The sequence below is a fragment of the Orbicella franksi genome, chromosome 15, assembly GCF_964199315.1.
Source record: "Orbicella franksi chromosome 15, jaOrbFran1.1, whole genome shotgun sequence".
Classification (NCBI taxonomy): Eukaryota; Metazoa; Cnidaria; class Anthozoa; order Scleractinia; family Merulinidae; genus Orbicella; species Orbicella franksi.
Window position 1 is genome coordinate 4,960,747 of NC_138159.1, and position 18,009 is coordinate 4,978,755.

Consider the following 18,009-nt stretch of genomic DNA (forward strand, 5'->3'; position numbering starts at 1 on the left):
TGCTACCTTGGGGCTTTTTCCAAAAGGTATGGGAACAGGGCAGCATGTATTTCTCTATGGGTGTATTAAACTCGTGAAAACAGTTTTTTAAAACATGAGATGAAATCCTTCGTGTTCCAGTTCAAATTTATGTCGCTGTCGTGGTTGCTGCCTTTTGGGTGGGCTCTTCATCAGGTAGACCATTCTTAGGGCCTGTTTACAAGGAGAGAGGGTTACCCTAGCACTCACACATTTTCTATTGTTTTCTTCGTCGTCTTTACAAGGCAGCTAGCTAGGGTTAAACGAGTAGGCGGTTTACCCTATCTGCGTGCTAGGGTTACCCTGGCAGGCGGGCTAACTTTTTCCCTTGTAAACACTCCAGGTAGGGTTAACCCGCCTACCTGGGTTAACTTTCTACTTGTTTCCAGACCCTTTGAGTGTAACCGCGCATTAAGTTGTCCCGCGCTCGGGTTGTAGGGTTACACCAAAATTTTGCTTGTAAACCCGGGCTATCTTTTGCCCTCCAGCTAGGGTTAACACGCTTGCTAGAGTAGACCTCTCTCCCTGTAAACAGGCCCTTAAATATATCTCGGTGTGCTGGTTGAGTTTTCAATTTTGATTTCAAGAAACGTTCCTTTTAACGCCCTCCTTTTAGTAATGTGACGAAGTTGTTGATTGAAGTAATTATAATTTGAAGAGAAGTTTCTGTTAGTTCCTGTTACTTGAGAAAAATATTACGGGTTTTGTTTTAACACTGCGCAACATGACGTTTCTTAATGTTCATAGTATGCGTTACACTGTACCTTCCCTTGTTGTATCGTCATCAGTTTGCCGCTCTTAATTGATAGGAAGAATAAATTATACTTTTGATCCTTGATTCCACTATTTTCTGGGGATGTGGGAGGGTTTCACCACACTCGGTCGTTACTTTCGAAATTTAAGGTCTCTTTTCGCAGCGCGTGCGAACACCTTGAAGTCATGGGTAGCCGTGCGAGGTCACTTAAAGCACTGACAAACTTTGCTTTGTGTACTAAGTGATTCCTCACCCCGGGCCCTAACTTTCCCCACGGCTATGTAATTGTGTGACATTTCTTCTCAATGGCGGAGGGCAAAAAGACTGTTCGGAGTATTAAGCTTAGATAACTAATTGTGGAGACTCAAATAAAGATAAATTTACAGATAAATTAGAGATTATTTATTTACAATCAAGATAAAGGTGTTTGTGACTATAAATGAAATTCATCAAGTAGTGCATATACACTCTTTCTTTTTTAAAGAATATATTTTATAAGAATATCGAGGCTGAAATTTGCGAAATTTAAAGAATATTTTAAGAATAAACCTTAGGCTGAAATTGTGAAAATAATACAATTTCATGCGTTGAAAATCTGTAAAAACAATACAATGATGTTTTTACTTAACTGTATAAAATTATTCCTTTCTCTAAACGGCAAAACTAGCCAACAAACGAAACACTCTTCACTAGCGATAGCCAAATGTTTAATGATGAGCGGTACATGTAACGTGTTTGCGCAGTAAAAAATATGTACAATGCAAAAGACATGAGCTAAACCGCAAAATTTTTCATGATAAATTCTTTCTTGTCGTATGACATGACATTTTGACCGTACTGATTGCAATGAACAGCAATGGAACACTTGTAATTGATACGTAAATGTCATAAGTTAAGAATATTACAATAATATTTTCAGCCTAAAATCAGCAGAAAAATAGGAGTATTCAGCCTGGGCCGGAAAAACAATATTCTTATGAAAAAAAGAAAGAGTGTGATGCGTTATTTTTTAGAAAATTGTTAAGTTTAGTTCGCTCCCAGATCATTTCGGCTTAATTCCAAGATCTGTTTTAGATTGATGAATCAAACGTCCCTTTACTTCCGGACAAGCATCTCAATGCAAGCTCAGCGTTGATCGTGATGACTTTGATGGAGTAAGCAAGAAATGTTAGTCGGCCCTTGCGCGTCTCTTTACTTGAGCATGCGTTTGTAGGCTCCTGGTTATCTTTTAGTTCAGATCGTAAATCTTGGTTTGAGTAGAGGAGAGGATGATTTCGTGTTGTGCATTAAATTCTGGTAATTCGTACATCATTAGCGCGAATACTTGTTTTATCAGGATTTCCGCCCTCGCCGTAGTTTCAACATTCATTGCCCTTCCTCTCTCACGTCTTTTTTCCTTCCATGTCTTTCCCCACTGCTCACGTTCTTTTGGACATGATCTAATAATGCTTTTATTCCAGAGTGTAGAGCGTCAGGAATGACTCACACAGCACACTGCATTTAATTGCTCGTTGACACATGTAAGCCGGTGTGCGCCGCTGTTCGTCTCTGGTTTACTTTCAAAAATTAATATTTTTCTGACAGACGATCGTCGGCGTAACAGATTATAACACCTCGTTGGTATCAGAGGGTGAAGAAACCTGGAGCGCCCTAAGATAATGCTCAACAATTTCTTGTACTAAAAGTATAAGGAATTGTATGGAGCTCTCCGGGATACTTACAGTACAAGCCGTGTGCGTCTTCTCATGGACCGCTCTGTTTATCATATTTAATTTCTAAACTTGTCCACTGTCTTGATCAATCTTAATCATGTCCATGCAACTTTCCTATTTTGTTTCCTCTGACGTTGTTGTTGACAATTTTGCTGTAACTCCCGCCTATATTTATTTACTAAGTCCAAGTAAACTTCCCGGAAATTGTCATAAAATTGTTGAACTGGTTCTTGCAGCTCTTTTCTTCTCGTCTTAGGACTTGAATCTCCTTTTGTTTGGTTTTCTAAAAAAAAAGATAACAAAATGTCAACATTTCATAACTTCTTGTCGTTTGTGAAGTATATATGAAATAATTCATATTTGAACTGCGGTAGTAGATGAAAGTGAAGTATGATCATCGCAGTAAATTTTCCAATTTAAGCAACTGGAAAGAAGAAGCCTGAAAAAATTGACCTCGCTGCCAATGTGTGGCTTCATAGCTCAGTTGGTAGAGCATCGCACCGGTATCGCGGAGGTCACGGGTTCGAATCCCGTTGAAGCCCTGATTTTTTTCAGGCTTCTTCTTTCCAGTTGCTTAAATTGGAAAATTTACTGCGATGATCATACTTCACTTTCTTCTTGTCGTTTGTTAGGCATTTGATCTACTGTTATAGTTCTGCGAGTTCTACGGTACGGTATTAATGTTTCGCTCAAAAATCTTAATGAACCACGAGTCCCCATGTCTGGTGAGTGAACGCTAATAAACGAAACTATATTCTAAAAGCCACCGCTTAATGCAGGTTTTTGGTTTGGTTTAACATTTGAACGTAAACGTCATTACCTAATTTAATTCTTGGCTCAAATTTATTGTGTTATTCGTGCAACTCCAATTGTGGTTTGCAAACAGAGATTTATCGTGTAATGTAGTTTTCCCTTCAGTGGGCGTTGGATATGAGAGCAATGAGTCGCGTATAGCGCCGTGTTGGCTATAGTCATCTCTTATCCAACCAGTTTGAGTGGAATGATCGAGCATGGTATAATAGCTCATATACCATGATGGCTAAGCCAATGAAAACTCTTGAATTGCATTGTCTAATGATCCATTTTTTAAAAACATATATAACTAAAACTCAAAAACTTGCTAACTGACCTGGATGGATCTTTTTTTTTCGTCCCATTCCTATGCGCACGAGTTCCCAAATAAGTCCACAAAACACTGCACCTCCCAGTGCCTTTGTTAGCGCCATAATTGTTTGATGAAACAGCAAAGAGTTTGTAGAAAACAATTCAGTCGCTCGTTCCTCGGCTTCACTCTTTCCTGGTTGCTAGGAAATAAAACAAAATGACAAAATAGTTTTCCCTGTTCTCGCATTGCACTGGATCACCAGACACTGGTTATTTGTTAACTCATGAGACTTTTGAACTCAAAATGACTGACTGACTAGCTGGCTGGCTGGTTGGCTGATTGACTGACTGAGTAACTGACTGACTGACTGACTGACTGACTGACTGACTGACTGACTAACTGACTGGCTGGCTGGCTAGCTGGCTGGCTGGTTGGCTGACTGACTGACTGACAACTGACTGACTGCTAGCTGGCTGGCTGGTTGGCTGACTGACTGACTGACTGACTGACTAACTGACTGACTGACTGGCTCGCTGAATGGCTCGCTGGCTAGCTGGCTGACTGATCGATCTATTGATTGTTCTTTTGCCTGATTGATTGATTGATTGATTGATTGATTGACTGATTGATTTGCCTGTAGATAACATGGTAGCATACCTCTAACGGAGTTGTACTGTTCTCGATGATCTTTGTTATCGTTCCAGCATTGTCTGTGATATAATCACGAATTCGACTCTGTAACTTCATCGCCTCTCCTGATAGCACCACGCCAATTCCTTTCGACAATTTGATGACTTCTTTTACTCGCAGTTGCTGAGACAGGTCTTTCATTTGACTTCCAGCAACGTAAGCATCCAACAGAAGTCCTTTCACCTCGCCTAGCTCGAGAGTTTTATAACTTTCCTGTAGAGTGTCGCGAGGCTCTGACGAAATTCGAAATTAAAACAGAAAAAAGCAGCAAGAACTTAATCAAATGTGATTAAAACTACAAAGCAGCAATTCCAAACGTGGCTATTTCATGGCTTTTAACCAGATATGTGCTAAGATAAACTTTCAGGTTTCAATAGCGATAGAAAAATTAAGAAATAAAATTATCTTCAGTATGAAGATGGTTTCTCTGTGCTCATACTATCAGTTAGCGTTTGATTTATTTCCACAAAGTGACAGAAATTTTCATGGTTAGGGCATGTAAGCGTAAATGATGCCTACGTGGTTTATTTTTTCAATATTCGAGAAAAAAATCTTGCTAACCTTACTTCTAAAGAAAAGAAAAGAAAAAAGCTAGCTGTTAAATAAACATTTGTTTTTCTATAACGAGGATACTCACTGACTAGGGCGTTCCTCCTGACTCCAAGTTGATGAGCAGGCGAGTCTGCTAAGGCTGTCACCTTAAAGGCCAAAAAAAAAAGGAAATGGTCGTGAATTTATTTCGGTCTAATTTAGCAGGATGGTGGGAGCTGTGCACGCCATATGGCTAAGGTGATGAATTCCTGGTCGATGCCCTAGCCTGAGTGGGTCGGAATTTGAAATTTTGAATACCATACTCGTATTGTATACTTCCACAGTTACTCTGAATACAATGGTTTGCACATGGATACCACCTATTTTGGGATAACTTGGCAAACTTTTGTGTTGAAACCCTTTGAGGAAATGGTATGCCATTAAGTGGGAGTTGTGTTACTCAAAGTTGCTTCGTGCTACATGTATGAAGGCCGGAGTACATTTTCGCTTAAGCCATTACACGCAATTCTTTACTTGCAACGATTACAAAGAGTTAAATGGGAAAGTGCTAAGTAATTACACGTGTACCTTCGTTCCATATAAAATGATCCCGTTGTCCAAAGTGCTGAATGTCAGAGAAGTAGCTACTACTCCAACGAGTATAGACGCCATTACTAGGCCGGTTATGGTCCAAACAACAGCGAATAACCTTGCGCACACCCCAACAGGAACTTTGTCTCCGTACCTGAAAAATAAACACAAACACCCAATGATCAATTTGAAGAACACAATAATATATAATCTAGTCACTGTTTAACAAATCCAAACCATTATTATCAGCTTCCTAATGAATTAGATCATAGTTAGAGGAATGGTTGTGAAGCCTAGCAAGCATGAAAGGATCAAACAAAGATGACATGCTTTATGTTGAAAGGTCCCTGACCACCCACAATCTTCTGTTTTGCGTTCATACACTATGTATGGTTACGTTCCCAGAACGCCCCTATTGATTTTTTTTTCCTCAGTCAGTAGTAGACAACAATTGTGTTTTGTTCACAGTCACGGCCAAAAACGTGAAAAAAAAGTACAACAAAGAAATCTCCCTCAATTAACTATGATGAGGCTCATCTCAGTGTGAGCTCTAAGAAATAATGCTTTAGCAGTTTTGCCGTGGTTAAACGAACTGCTCTGGCACAGTTCCCTTTGTTGTTCACGCCAAAAAACTTTCCAGTTTCAAGGGAATACTGTTACTATCGTTTCATGAGCTATTCTTACAGTTTTCTAAATTGTCGCTCGTTTTAAAAGTTTGCAAATGTTGATGCCACAAAAATTGGGAATAACGTCGAATATTGCGTTTGACCGATGTGCAGGGAACAGTGCTTCGTTGACGTCATGAGAGTTGAAATTTGCACAGCTTTATGCTTAATTTAAAAACAGGGAGGCTGTTGTAGTCTCTGATTAAAAAAGAATGAATACAATAATTCCGTACCCGACAGTTGTCATGGATATAAACGAAAACCAAAAACCTTCACCGGCTCCTTTCGTAAATGACTTTGAGAAACCGTCCGGTTTCCAGCTTGAGTCCTTCGTAAAAAAAGAAAAGCGAAAAGAAAACCTTGTTTAGCGATGAATCCGTGAGACTTAATGACATCTAAAACATCAGATATCAAGGCAGGCTATTGACCTAATGTCGTAATCAGTAACGGGCACGACATGGACATGTTTTCCCTCCCAACCCAGGTACCACACGTAATTTTTCAAATTAAATATCAAAGAGTAACCAACTTTCCCATAAAAGGAAGCAAACCAAGGGATCCTGAATGACTAGACTAAACGACTTCTAGGCTAAATAGTGATTTTAATTAAGCCTACGGGAGAAATACTTACAAGAGCCCAAACGATGATACCGGCTGCGTAGGCCATGATTAAACAAAACAAGTACAGTGGAAGATGCTGGAAGATTGTAGATATGGCACTTGTGCTACTTCCATCTTGACTGACAGTAATGAAAGCGATTCCAGGAGATTCGACTAACGGAACAAAAACGTATTCCTTTTGGAATTTGGCATCGTCCATGGCCCCTATGATAGGAAAGCTAACTTGTGTTCTATGATCGACATCCTCGCGAACGGCGTTGATGGTTCTTTTAAAGGCAGCTTTCCCTTTTCCACTGTTGGTGAAATTTAGGACTGTACGTCCATACCCGTTTGTGCATAGACCGCATGACTTTAACAGCATTTCCTCCACAAGAGTTCCAATAATCCCTTGTGGTGAGTGATTGTTCACTGGTTTTGTAACATATGGAGGAAGCTCTGCCCAGTTAGTATAAAGGACTTTGGGGCATGGGCAGGTTTCTGTTGGAACAAAGACAGGCATGTATGATGTTGTTATACCCAACAGAACACACATGCAAAATGTGCCTAAGTTTGACTTCATCAGAAAAGGCCAAATGAACGCTCTATTTAACAAATAGATACCATGTGGCCGTGCGTCTGTTCAGTAACAGATCACAGATGACATCAAACTTGGAATCTATTCGTTTTATATAACAAAGAAAAAAGAATTGTTAATGACGTCCTCTAGGCATCTGTCGTTCAATAGATCATAAGTAAGGACCAATCAAAATGCGAGAATAATTCGATACATTATACAATGGCAGTTAAGCCTTACCCCCAGTTACTCGAAAGGACGCTATTCCATCTCCCTTAGCGGTAAAACCAGCCACCCGAATTATGTAGGAAGTAAAACTTTCCAATCCTTTGAGTCGCGTGAGTAAATTTCCTGGATAATCCACGGTAACTTTAGTCACCCCAGCACTCTCTTTTAGTGGTTTATCAGCTTTTTTCAATGGTGTGTACATGACGTGGTAACCGAGTAGTCTGCCCATCACATGTTCCTCTGGTATAGCCGTCCACGAGACTGACAAGGTAGAGGAGTCTATCATGTCTGACACATTCACGGACGGTGCCACCATAGGCACTAGAAACAACATAACCAAACTTTGATCGTTCAAACTCGTACTTCAAATATTCTACTATCAAAGTCCAACCATCATGAATGTATAAACCCTAGTGCGGGACCATTTAAATGAAAGCTACTGAGTAGTACTTTCGTGTGGTACTGTTTATTATGCTGTGCAAGGTGGTTCTAACTTTTAAGTCTGTGGATGAAACTCTAATGAGTCACCATTCAAGTGAAAGCTATTGAGCAGTACGTTCATATGGTACTGTTTATTATGCTGTACAAGGTGGTTCTAACTTTTTACTCTGTGGATGAAACCCTAGTGTGTGACCATTCAAATGAAAGCTATTGAGCAGTACTTTCATTTGGTACAGTTTATTATGCTGTACAAGGTGGCTCTAATTATAACTTCAAGTCTGTGGATGTAGCCCAAGTGTGTGACCATTCAAATGAAGGCTAGTGAGCACTACTTAACAATTAGACTCGTAGCCCTTGAGGGTTACGGGTCAATAGCCCATGAGGCGAAGCCGAATGGGCTATTGACCCGTAGCCCTTGAGGGCTAAGGGTCTAATTGTTTTAGTATCACCCAACTAGTCGGACAGAAAAGGTAATAATAAAGTTAGCAAATGCAAGTTAAAGAAATGTTTATTTGGGAATAAAACGAAAGAAAGCGTCACGCTCGATGGCGCCAATTTCGCTACTCGATGACTATTACTAATAGTCCCCTAGTAGCGTAGCCAATCAAAATGCAGGATTTGCATTAGTCCACTAGTTGGGTGATACTAATTTCTGTTAGTACTATTTCTTTCTTGTAGTATTATTTATTATGCTGTAAAAGGTGTTTCTAAATTATAAATTCCAGCTCATCATATCCCTGCATGGACATACTCCTATTAAATATCTTTTAAGTGCCGATGACATGTCGTTATTTGTCTGACTCCCTATATCTCTTATAACAATGGACGACAAACTTTGATTGGGTCACATTTGGATAAGTTTTCTGGCCTACTAATCCATTGCCAAACACTTATAACATAAATATTGACCCTGGCGAGCAAGCTAATTCTAATCATCATCCATAAAAGAATCAGTTAACACACCTCCTTCTTCCATTTTGATCTCTTTTGCCTCCCCTGGAATGCCATTGCCGTTGCTATTGAAAGCCAGAACTCTCACCATGTACACCATTCCCTCCAGCAGATTCTTCAGATGCAATGACGAAGTCTGCTCGCCAACAGCCAAGGTACTCCACTCCCCACCCTCCTTAAGGGGACGGTAGGCCACTCGGTATCCATTGATTGGCTCATCACCAGGTGTTACCCAGAATACTTTGAAGCTGTTAGTACTAGTCAGGTAAATCTTGGTGATATTGGGAGTCTGATTTGGGACTGTGATGGAAAAAATTTCAATATAATAAGCTTATATCAAGGAGTGTCTAGGATTTGGGAGTTAGAATTTGGCATGTGAGATCTGAGAGTACAATTATTTGGTTTAGATCGATAATATTGTCTTGATATTTAATTTGTTTCAAAAATTTTAAATATATATATATTTTCTTTATTTATTTATTCTTTATCACAAACACTGAATGTTTATCGTTAAGAGTTCGTCAACAAGTATATTTGTTGGAGCTAGTAGCCTGAGTAGCATTGTCCTAATTTTAATCAGAAGTAACAGAAGGTGTACTAACTTCCGGTAGCTGAGAGGGAAACAGAGGAAATCGCTAGGTCAGCCAATCTTCCGTCCTTTTCAGAAATTTCAGTGAACGTGAGTATCTCGTGGGAGTCAACTGCTTTGAAAATAACTGTAAAATTGGCAATAATACTTCCTTTCCTGTACGAGGAGGATAAAAAGGTATATCAACATTGGCCTTTTTATGGGAAAAACAAATTACATATTCAAGCCCTACAATTAGGATTAGTTAAGTATGATCTACTGCATGCAATCAGACGTCGATATTAAACTTAAACGTTTCCAAAAGTTCAAACATGATTTGAAATTGTTATTACGAAGCCAGTTGAACTGTTCGCCTGAAGCGACGTCCTATACACATCATGTTTTAACAATTAATACTGATTTACAACTTGGTGGAAAAGAAAGGAGAGCCTACCTGCAATGATTCAGAATTACATTTAGCAGTTTTGAATTGTCCACGTACATCTTTTCAATCTAAACACATAAATTCAATTAGCATATGCATGTTATTGCTTTCTCTTCTGTGCTACATGTATAACATGAAAACAAAATTAATTCTAGGTCCTTGTTCACGCTAAGTGTAGAGGAGCAGGGATGGCGCAGTAGTGAGAGCGCTCGCCCCCCGCCAATGCGGTCCGGGTTCGATTCCGGCCCGGTGCTATATGTGGTTTAAGATTGTTGTTGGTTCTAGCCTTTCTCCAAGGAGTTTTTCTCCTGGTGCTCCGGTTTTCCTCCGTCCACAAAACAAACATCTCCAATTCCACCAGGATAGAGGAACCGCATGAAAACCAGCTAAGGCTGGTGTGGCTTGCTCCCTCAATGTTGTTATTCATTGATTGATTGATTGAATTATTTACTTATTTATTATTAATTATTTATTTACTAAATTGCAGACTTTAATCCAAACAATGAGCCGCAAAATGTGGCTATTCGACTATCATCTTCGTATAATCAATAGAAGCTGCTGCGGTCTAATCTGGACAACATTTTATCAATTTGTAATCGTATATACCACTTACATTACCACTTACATTACTTTTTAACTTGGCCTCAAGGCGTTTAAAAATGGCACTGTCTTTGACGAGGAGTGAGTCGTTCCAAATTTCTTTCGTCATCTTGGCTTCAACACTCAAGGACACAACTACAAAGTTGATTGAATAAGAACGTTAGTTATGTAAAGTTACATGCTAATGCACTTCAGGATCGATACGTAAACGCGACCCTTCATGATCTAGCCTGATGCTCAAACCACTGAGCTACTGGAGACTATGGTGAGCAAGGGTGAAATGTGGGTCTTTGACTGGGACCGCATCGCGCGGTCACACAGCCAAATAATTACTTGGCACGTATGAACTCATAACTGCATCACGTAGTCACATTAAGGCATCTCAAAGATGCAACCAACCAACCTCCAAAGTGAGTATCAATATCAATATATAATAGTCCATGGAATATACAAAACAAATTCCTTTACAGTTAATGCAATATCTTGCATCCTTCATTGAATAGTCTATCTTTACAGCATAAAAGAAGACATAAACGTTATTTCTCATTAAAATCTACAATGTACATTTCACTAACGAACCGTACCTTGGCACTGATGCATGTTGCAATTTATTACGTCATTGTTTACGCCATCGCACTCATTACCGTTCTTTCTGGTGGAATTATCTACGCAGTCACGTTTTCTGACTCGGAGACCGCTGCCACAGGGTTTTGTACAAATAGACCACGAGCTCCAGCTGCTCCACGAGTAATTGCTGCCGTTACCTATGAGAAACACATGTTAGCAATATTCTGTTTTTTGCTTGCGCGCCTGCCTCAGTGGGTTGCAAAGTGTAAAGCGCGTTTCATAAAATGAACAAGGAATTAAACCAACATATTAAAATAAGAAACCTGATTATACACCACAACAGATATGCATTTAGCTATACTATTCAAACTCTGCAGAAACTGTTTCGCTTAACACTTTTAGGCGTTTATAGGACCAGAGAACTGGTAATATAAGGCGATAAACAATAGTATTCTTGTCTCTGTTTCCAGTCAATGAATTCATAAATCAGTTACCTTTGGAGCCAGTGGCATCACTAGAAAACATTCTTTGCTGAGATGTTCTAGCTGGCTGGATTGTACGCGTTTCTCGCCTGCCTGTCTCTGGCACTTCTTTGGTAAAAGATGATTTGTTACCACTGAGAATGAGACCATCTGATGTGTGGAGGCCAGGACTGCTAGATAAAATTACCATGCTCACCGCATGCGCACTTGTGAAGTGTGAACTGAGTATTACTTTGCTGGAGTATATGTCATCTGAAACCTCGAAACCAATGGTATTGCTTGACAAAGTCCTCTGCTGTGATGCTTTCGTTGCCTGGATGTTCTGCGTAGAATAGAGCATTTCTCGTGACGCTGTCAAGGTGCTGGAGGCTAGTTCTTTTGCACTGTGTCTAAAATAATAGCTTTGAGAAAACCTGGTTGTAATAAGGTGGAGTCCACCTGATGTGGAGAGAGCAGGACGACTTGATAAACTCACTATGCTTACTGTACTCGCAAAGCGAGTAACGAGTGATACTGTATCGAAGTAAAAGTCATCTGAAACCTCGAAATCAATGCTATTGCTTGACGAAAGCCTTTGCTGAGATGTTTTCGCTGCCCGGATGTTCTGCGTAAAAGAGGACATTTCTCGCGACCCTGTCAGGGTTGTCGAGGTCAAATCTTTTGCGATGTGTCTAAAAGAATTGCTTAGAGACAACGAGGGTGTACTAAGATGGAGTTCACCTGTTGTGGAAAGAGCAGTACGACTTGATAAAATCACCATGCTTACAGCACTCGCAAATTGCGTAGCAAGTTTTACTGTATTGATATTGCTTGACAAAGAACGTTGCTGAGATGTTTCTGTTGGCTGGATTTTCTGCATAAAAGAGTGCTTCTCTCGCACTGTGGGTATAATTTGTTTTGCACTTTGCCTAAAAGAATAGCTTTGAGACAACGTTGTTGTACCAAAGTCAGGTCCAGCTGATTTGAAGAGGGAAGGACCACTTGATGAAGTCATTAAGCTCGCTGTATTCGAGAAGTCTGCCCTGATTGTACTTTTATCGAAGTAAAAGTCATCTGTAACCTCGTTCATTCTCGTAGATACAAACACTGTGACACTGCTTAGTTTGGGGTCCTTTGTCAAAGTATGCGTCGAAGTCATTGCTAAGGAAGATGGAGAGTCCCTCGTTCTTTCACTCTGTTTGTTTGAACTTGTCAAGTCAATATCGTCGTCTTTGTGTTCTAACGGACAAATAAAAGGACTCTCATCTTCATTCGGCTTATCTGTAAATCACAGAAAAAGAAAAAACAAACATCAGTTAACACTTGTTTCGAGGCGCAGTGAGGGTATGTTTAACGCTTTGGATGCAAGACTGGCTGGTGTTGTGTTTTGTTGTGTTCTCGGACGAGAGAACTCAACTTAAGAGGGCTTTCTTCTTCTTCTTTGCGAAGGTGTATAATGTGCAAGCGAATTGCTAGAGCAAGTTGTAAAAAGCTAGAAGGCTAAGTAATTGACCTGCAACCCATCCTGAGAACTGGACTTGGAGGAAACCCTGAAGTTAAGCCCCTGAATGATGTGCTCTCTGGCTCCTAAAACCCATTACGTCATGCAGCAAAGTTGACTATCCCTTTCATGCACCCGGTAAAAACGTTTATGCACGCCTTTCCTGCTTATGTTGAAGGACTTTTGTGGTGTTCTATTAATTTCTCAAGCGGTTTTCCTAAATAAGTGGAACCTTTTGTGATCGTAAAATGAATATCTTAGCTTACCTCAATGTACGTTTATGACTTAGATTTTTACGTGTGTACAACGCCTTATGCATCCCGTGGCGCAACGAGGACAGATGATGATGATGATGACGATGATGATGATGATGACGATGATGATGATGATGATGATGATGTTCAAGGTGACAACTTTGATAAAGCCTAGCTGTTTCTTAGTCTAAGCTGGGCATAAATAGTAAAATAAGATAACTAAGCTTACCGCCGCTTTCGTCATCATTGTCATTGTCATTGTCATTGTCGTCGTCGTCGTCGTCGTCGTCGTCATTACCTTTATCTTTCGGAAGTTTTTGGCATAAATTCATAGCTTGCAGTATTTCAGAAACTTGGAGACTCCTGCGATAGAGCATGAAGCACTCCAGTCTGCCGAGGAAGGGCTCTAGGGAATGTTGTTCGTTGGAATCTCCGGTGACTGATTCCATGTTGTTGCCCAAATAGACGTATTCAGGCTCCTCCACTTCCAAAGTACCCAGAAATCCACTGTAAGGTTCAGCTTTGTCAGAATGAAGCGTGACATTTCCAGTGGTGTGACTGTAGGTAACGGCAAGCGAGTACCACTCTCGTTCCTGTACTCTGCCCTTTGAATCTAACATCACGCTAGCACTTAAATACTCCCCGTCACTGGAGTTTAAGGAGAACCTGATTTCGTTTTGTTGTAGTGAAAGTAGCAGAACTGACTTTCCTTGTGCGGAAAATGCAACAATTGTCCTACTCCCAGATCTTCTAAACCTCACCCCTATTAAGATGGCCAAGGATTTCACCTTTAGGTTTCCATTGTTGTTTGTTATTCGAATAGTCCTTATCCCGCCTAAGCTCAACGTCACATGTTTTTGTTTTACGTCAGACACTATGTTCCCAGATTCATCAAGCATTTCTGCTTCTCCGTTATTACACATGCTTGCATCTCTAGTTATGACTGTTCCCTCGAGCGGATACACAGCGACTGGATCATTTGCAGCCAAAATGCCTTTCACAAAAAAATACATTGTACAAAATTAAACGAATAATAGTCACTCATGGTCAATTTCCAGACAGTTGTAGGAATTGCTTGAGAAGTTATTGCTTTGATATTATTACTTTGGGTAAAATGTGTGCAATCCATTAAAACAATTTAATTGAGAAATTGCCATCCCATGCTATTGCAAAAAATTTTTTAAATGTTTAAGAAACGTGAGTTTATCGAGTTTATAATCCACGTCCAGGGCGGATCCAGACCTTGAGCTAAGAGAGGAAGGGGTGGCGGGGGGGGGGGGGGGGGAAGTTTGCTTCCCTTGCCGGCTTTTCTTCCTTCTGCGATATATTTTTTTTACCCAAATAAGGGGGGGGGTGGGGAGGGGGGAATAGTCCACCGGGCCCCTTCCCTAGACCCCCCTCTGAATTATCAACCTTCTCCAATGTTAACATTCCTTATTACTCTTTGCTTCACAGATGCCTCTATGATGTTTTTCTTCAGTAGCGAGTGATTAGTGGTTTGGGGTTCCTCATATTAAACATAAGCAAAAATATAACCATAGTGATAAGACTCCTTAAATCGAGTATGTCATATTAATATTTTGTTTGCAACGTCAAGTTGACACGGCACAGTCTTCGCGTCCTCTTTGGTTTCAATATGACACGTGTTCAAGCACTCGCGTGCACAAGGTTTGAGAAGAACGACAGGGAGTCGATATGCAAGAGTTATATCCAAATAAAATGCAACGTGCGGTTTAAAGTTTATGTTCTTCAGAAAGTCGAACAATATTTTGTCTGCTAAAAAAAATTGTTGCAATTTTGTCAGTGTGAAAGTGGTTCTTAAATTACTAGGAGGCAGTCAGTTTAACTCGATATTTTTTCCGAGTTTATTCCTCACAGCTGTATCAAAGGTGTGGTGAATAAATGTTTGAGATCGCAAAAAAGTCAATTATTTCAGTTGTTATATAACTGGGGATGTTGCTTTGGTAACAAAACATCAACTTAAGCATGCAAGAAGCAAACTCCTATAGCATATCTTGTAACCTGCTGATTTCGAGTTACTGGTTGCAACAGTTTAAACGTGAAAGAGAAATAAGGCCAGCATATGTAAACTTTTTCCATTTATAAACTTCTTGATTGTGATTCTTTTTATCGATTATTATATAATTTCCTTTAAAAACAGTTTTATGAATTCATAAGGAAACCATGGAGTGAAGTCAGATTCTATTCCAATTTTTTTTTTTTTAATTTTTTCATCATGATCTAGCTACTAGAAATTAGAAGCTCAAAAGTTTATTTTGCTTTAGGCGAGTCTGTTAGTTTTAGCTCCTGTTCGTATACACGTTTTAGGCCTCGGAGAAACCTTTTTTTTTTAAATTTATTTTCATTTGTGGGCGTCTTTGTTCGGTAGAGCTAAATGATATACCTTGATAGAAACAGGCGATATTAGTTTGATTATGATATACCTACCATGATATGTCGATTCATTTGGTATTTTCAGTTCAAATTTTTGGTATCTCATATATTGTTGCTTTAATGCCATGCTCTTTGAACTAAGATTTTCCTTAGGTATACCGATTTAAATATGCCTTTTTCATATGCGAATTATAATTTTCAAGTATTTCTCATATGCATTCGTTTGCATTAATTTTTCAGTGTCCCACTGAAATTACGTAGAGAGTTATAGTCTCACAGAATATAAAAATACGGATAGATATCTTTTTCATTGAAGCACGCTTCACTGCTACAGTAGTTCAAAAAAGGCATTGTGAAAAAAATACAAGGCATTCGTTTTTACTTACCCGTTGTCAGGAAACATACGGAACATTTTAACGCGACCAAAGTGAGGACAACAATCTGAGAAGAGAACAAAAATTAGTTGTTGGTATTTTTATTAGTTACGAGACTTAAAAAAATGACCAGAGAATAATTGAAATATAAGTTTCGCGAAGCTCTCACCATAATGCCTGCTGATAGGCACTTTTAAATTTTCTTTCCGCAGCACTTCAGAATTACAATATGGGATGTGTGTGTTACCTTTAGCGTTACTGTGATAATAAACTTTGTTTAGACTTCTCGCACAGATGGTTTAATTCACAGGGCATAATAAAAGTTTAGATGATAATCAAAAAGAGACCCCCTCCCAAGAAATAGCCTGTTATATAAGAAAAATGTTTCTTCGCTATTTTGGGGCTACAATTATTAACAGGAAGGTAGGGCTGGAACAAGAACTGTTCATTGTAACTAATTAATACACGGTTTCTGACGCCATCTTGCTTAGGGGCAAACTCAGCCAAAATTAGAGTAAATGTATGGAAAAAGTAGAGAAATTAATGTCTAACAACTCGTGGAAAATTCGAATTATGAAATACTTATGAATTAAAAACTAAAGATACCAGGTAAAATAATTTTCTGATCAAACTTGAGGAAAATATCCTCGCTAGAAAAGCCCCAATTAACGTTTTCAATTTTCCATGCATTTTCCTTAAAAATTGTTATCACCTTTCCTCACAGGAAATCTATGTTCTTCAAGTTTGATCAAAAGCCTTTTGTTTGGTATCTTTTCCTTGTAAGACATAATATTTTCAGAACATCAATTACTCTCAAATTATTGGGCATCGAACTTTTAACTTTTCCCAAACATTTTCTGTAATTTTTTGCCCTCCAAGTAAGATGGCGTCAGCAACCGTGAAAAGACCTATTCTCACTACACCACGGGATTTCCAGATGTCCATCACAAAGAGCATTGTTGTTTTTAATTTTTTGAAGGTTCCAAAAATATTTCTTTCCAAAAATCGTTAAATTTTTTACGAATCTTTTCCAAATAAACTGAGTTGGACTTAAAGTTAAAAACTATTAAAATTACAACACGTGGTCATTCCATATAGAAATGCAGTCACTCTTATTTGGTAAATTTTCAGTTACAAGCTCAGTGTTTCCTTTTGCATTGATAATCGATAATTTTAAGTTATTTAGATTGAAACGCGTCTTCTTTTTGGTCCTGAACCAAAATTTATATTTATTTTCTGCTCCCCCAGCCAAGAGCCTGTTTTGCTGGAATTTTTGTCGGCGGGACTTGTCAATAAATGATGCAAGAGACCGCAAACGAAAATGCCGCCGGTGTACTAAGATCTGTGAAAGATCAGATCAGCCAAAAAAACAGAAACATAACAATGGCCGTTTTCACACTAAAGACGAATAATCCGTCTAGACGGATTATCCGTCTGCTACATTTTCCGTCTTGGTATGGGCCGTTTTCACACTAGAGACGGATAATCCGTCTAAGACGGGTTATCCGTCCAGCACGGATTATCCGTCTTAGTGTGAAAACGGAACAGTGTTCATTTTAGACGGATAATCCGTCTATTTTTATCCGTCCGATTTTCCGTCTATCAGACGTCTGGTGTGAAAACGGCCGATGAAGCAACGCGTCCCGGCCAGCCCTTTCCTTTCCTTTCTTTCTTTCTTTCTTGCTTGCTTGCTTGCTTGCGTGCTTGCTTGCTTACTTGCTTACTTGCTTTCGCTTTTTCTTTTTTTTAATCCTATTTGGGTATAAAAAGTTATCGATATTGTAGTTTTACAACGGGTTTCCTCTTGTTCATGTTTGTTCGTTTGTTTTCTCTTTTGAATGACCGATGATTGCGTTACATGTATTACATTCACGTGATCTGCCTCGCTTTAGAGCACTTCTTCATCTCTTGGCAACACGTGTCGACTTCGTTCATACACTCGCTCGCTCGCTCGTTTATACGCTTAGACATAAATGGTGCTTGCG

General features: G+C 39.3%; 1 protein-coding gene across 1 annotated transcript; it reads right to left on the reverse strand.

The window, feature by feature from the left end:
- Window positions 1-2,523: 2,523 nt before the first annotated feature.
- On the reverse strand, window positions 2,524-7,822 carry LOC145469829 (uncharacterized). Its single transcript, XM_081453638.1, has 8 exons — window positions 7,481-7,822; window positions 6,698-7,164; window positions 6,300-6,394; window positions 5,399-5,555; window positions 4,917-4,977; window positions 4,247-4,512; window positions 3,614-3,788; window positions 2,524-2,767 (listed from the first exon to the last, which is right to left on the reverse strand). Exons 1-8 carry the CDS (start codon window positions 7,800-7,802, stop codon window positions 2,580-2,582), a joined length of 1,731 nt encoding a protein of 576 aa, XP_081309764.1. The 5' UTR covers window positions 7,803-7,822; the 3' UTR covers window positions 2,524-2,579.
- Window positions 7,823-18,009: the final 10,187 nt, after the last annotated feature.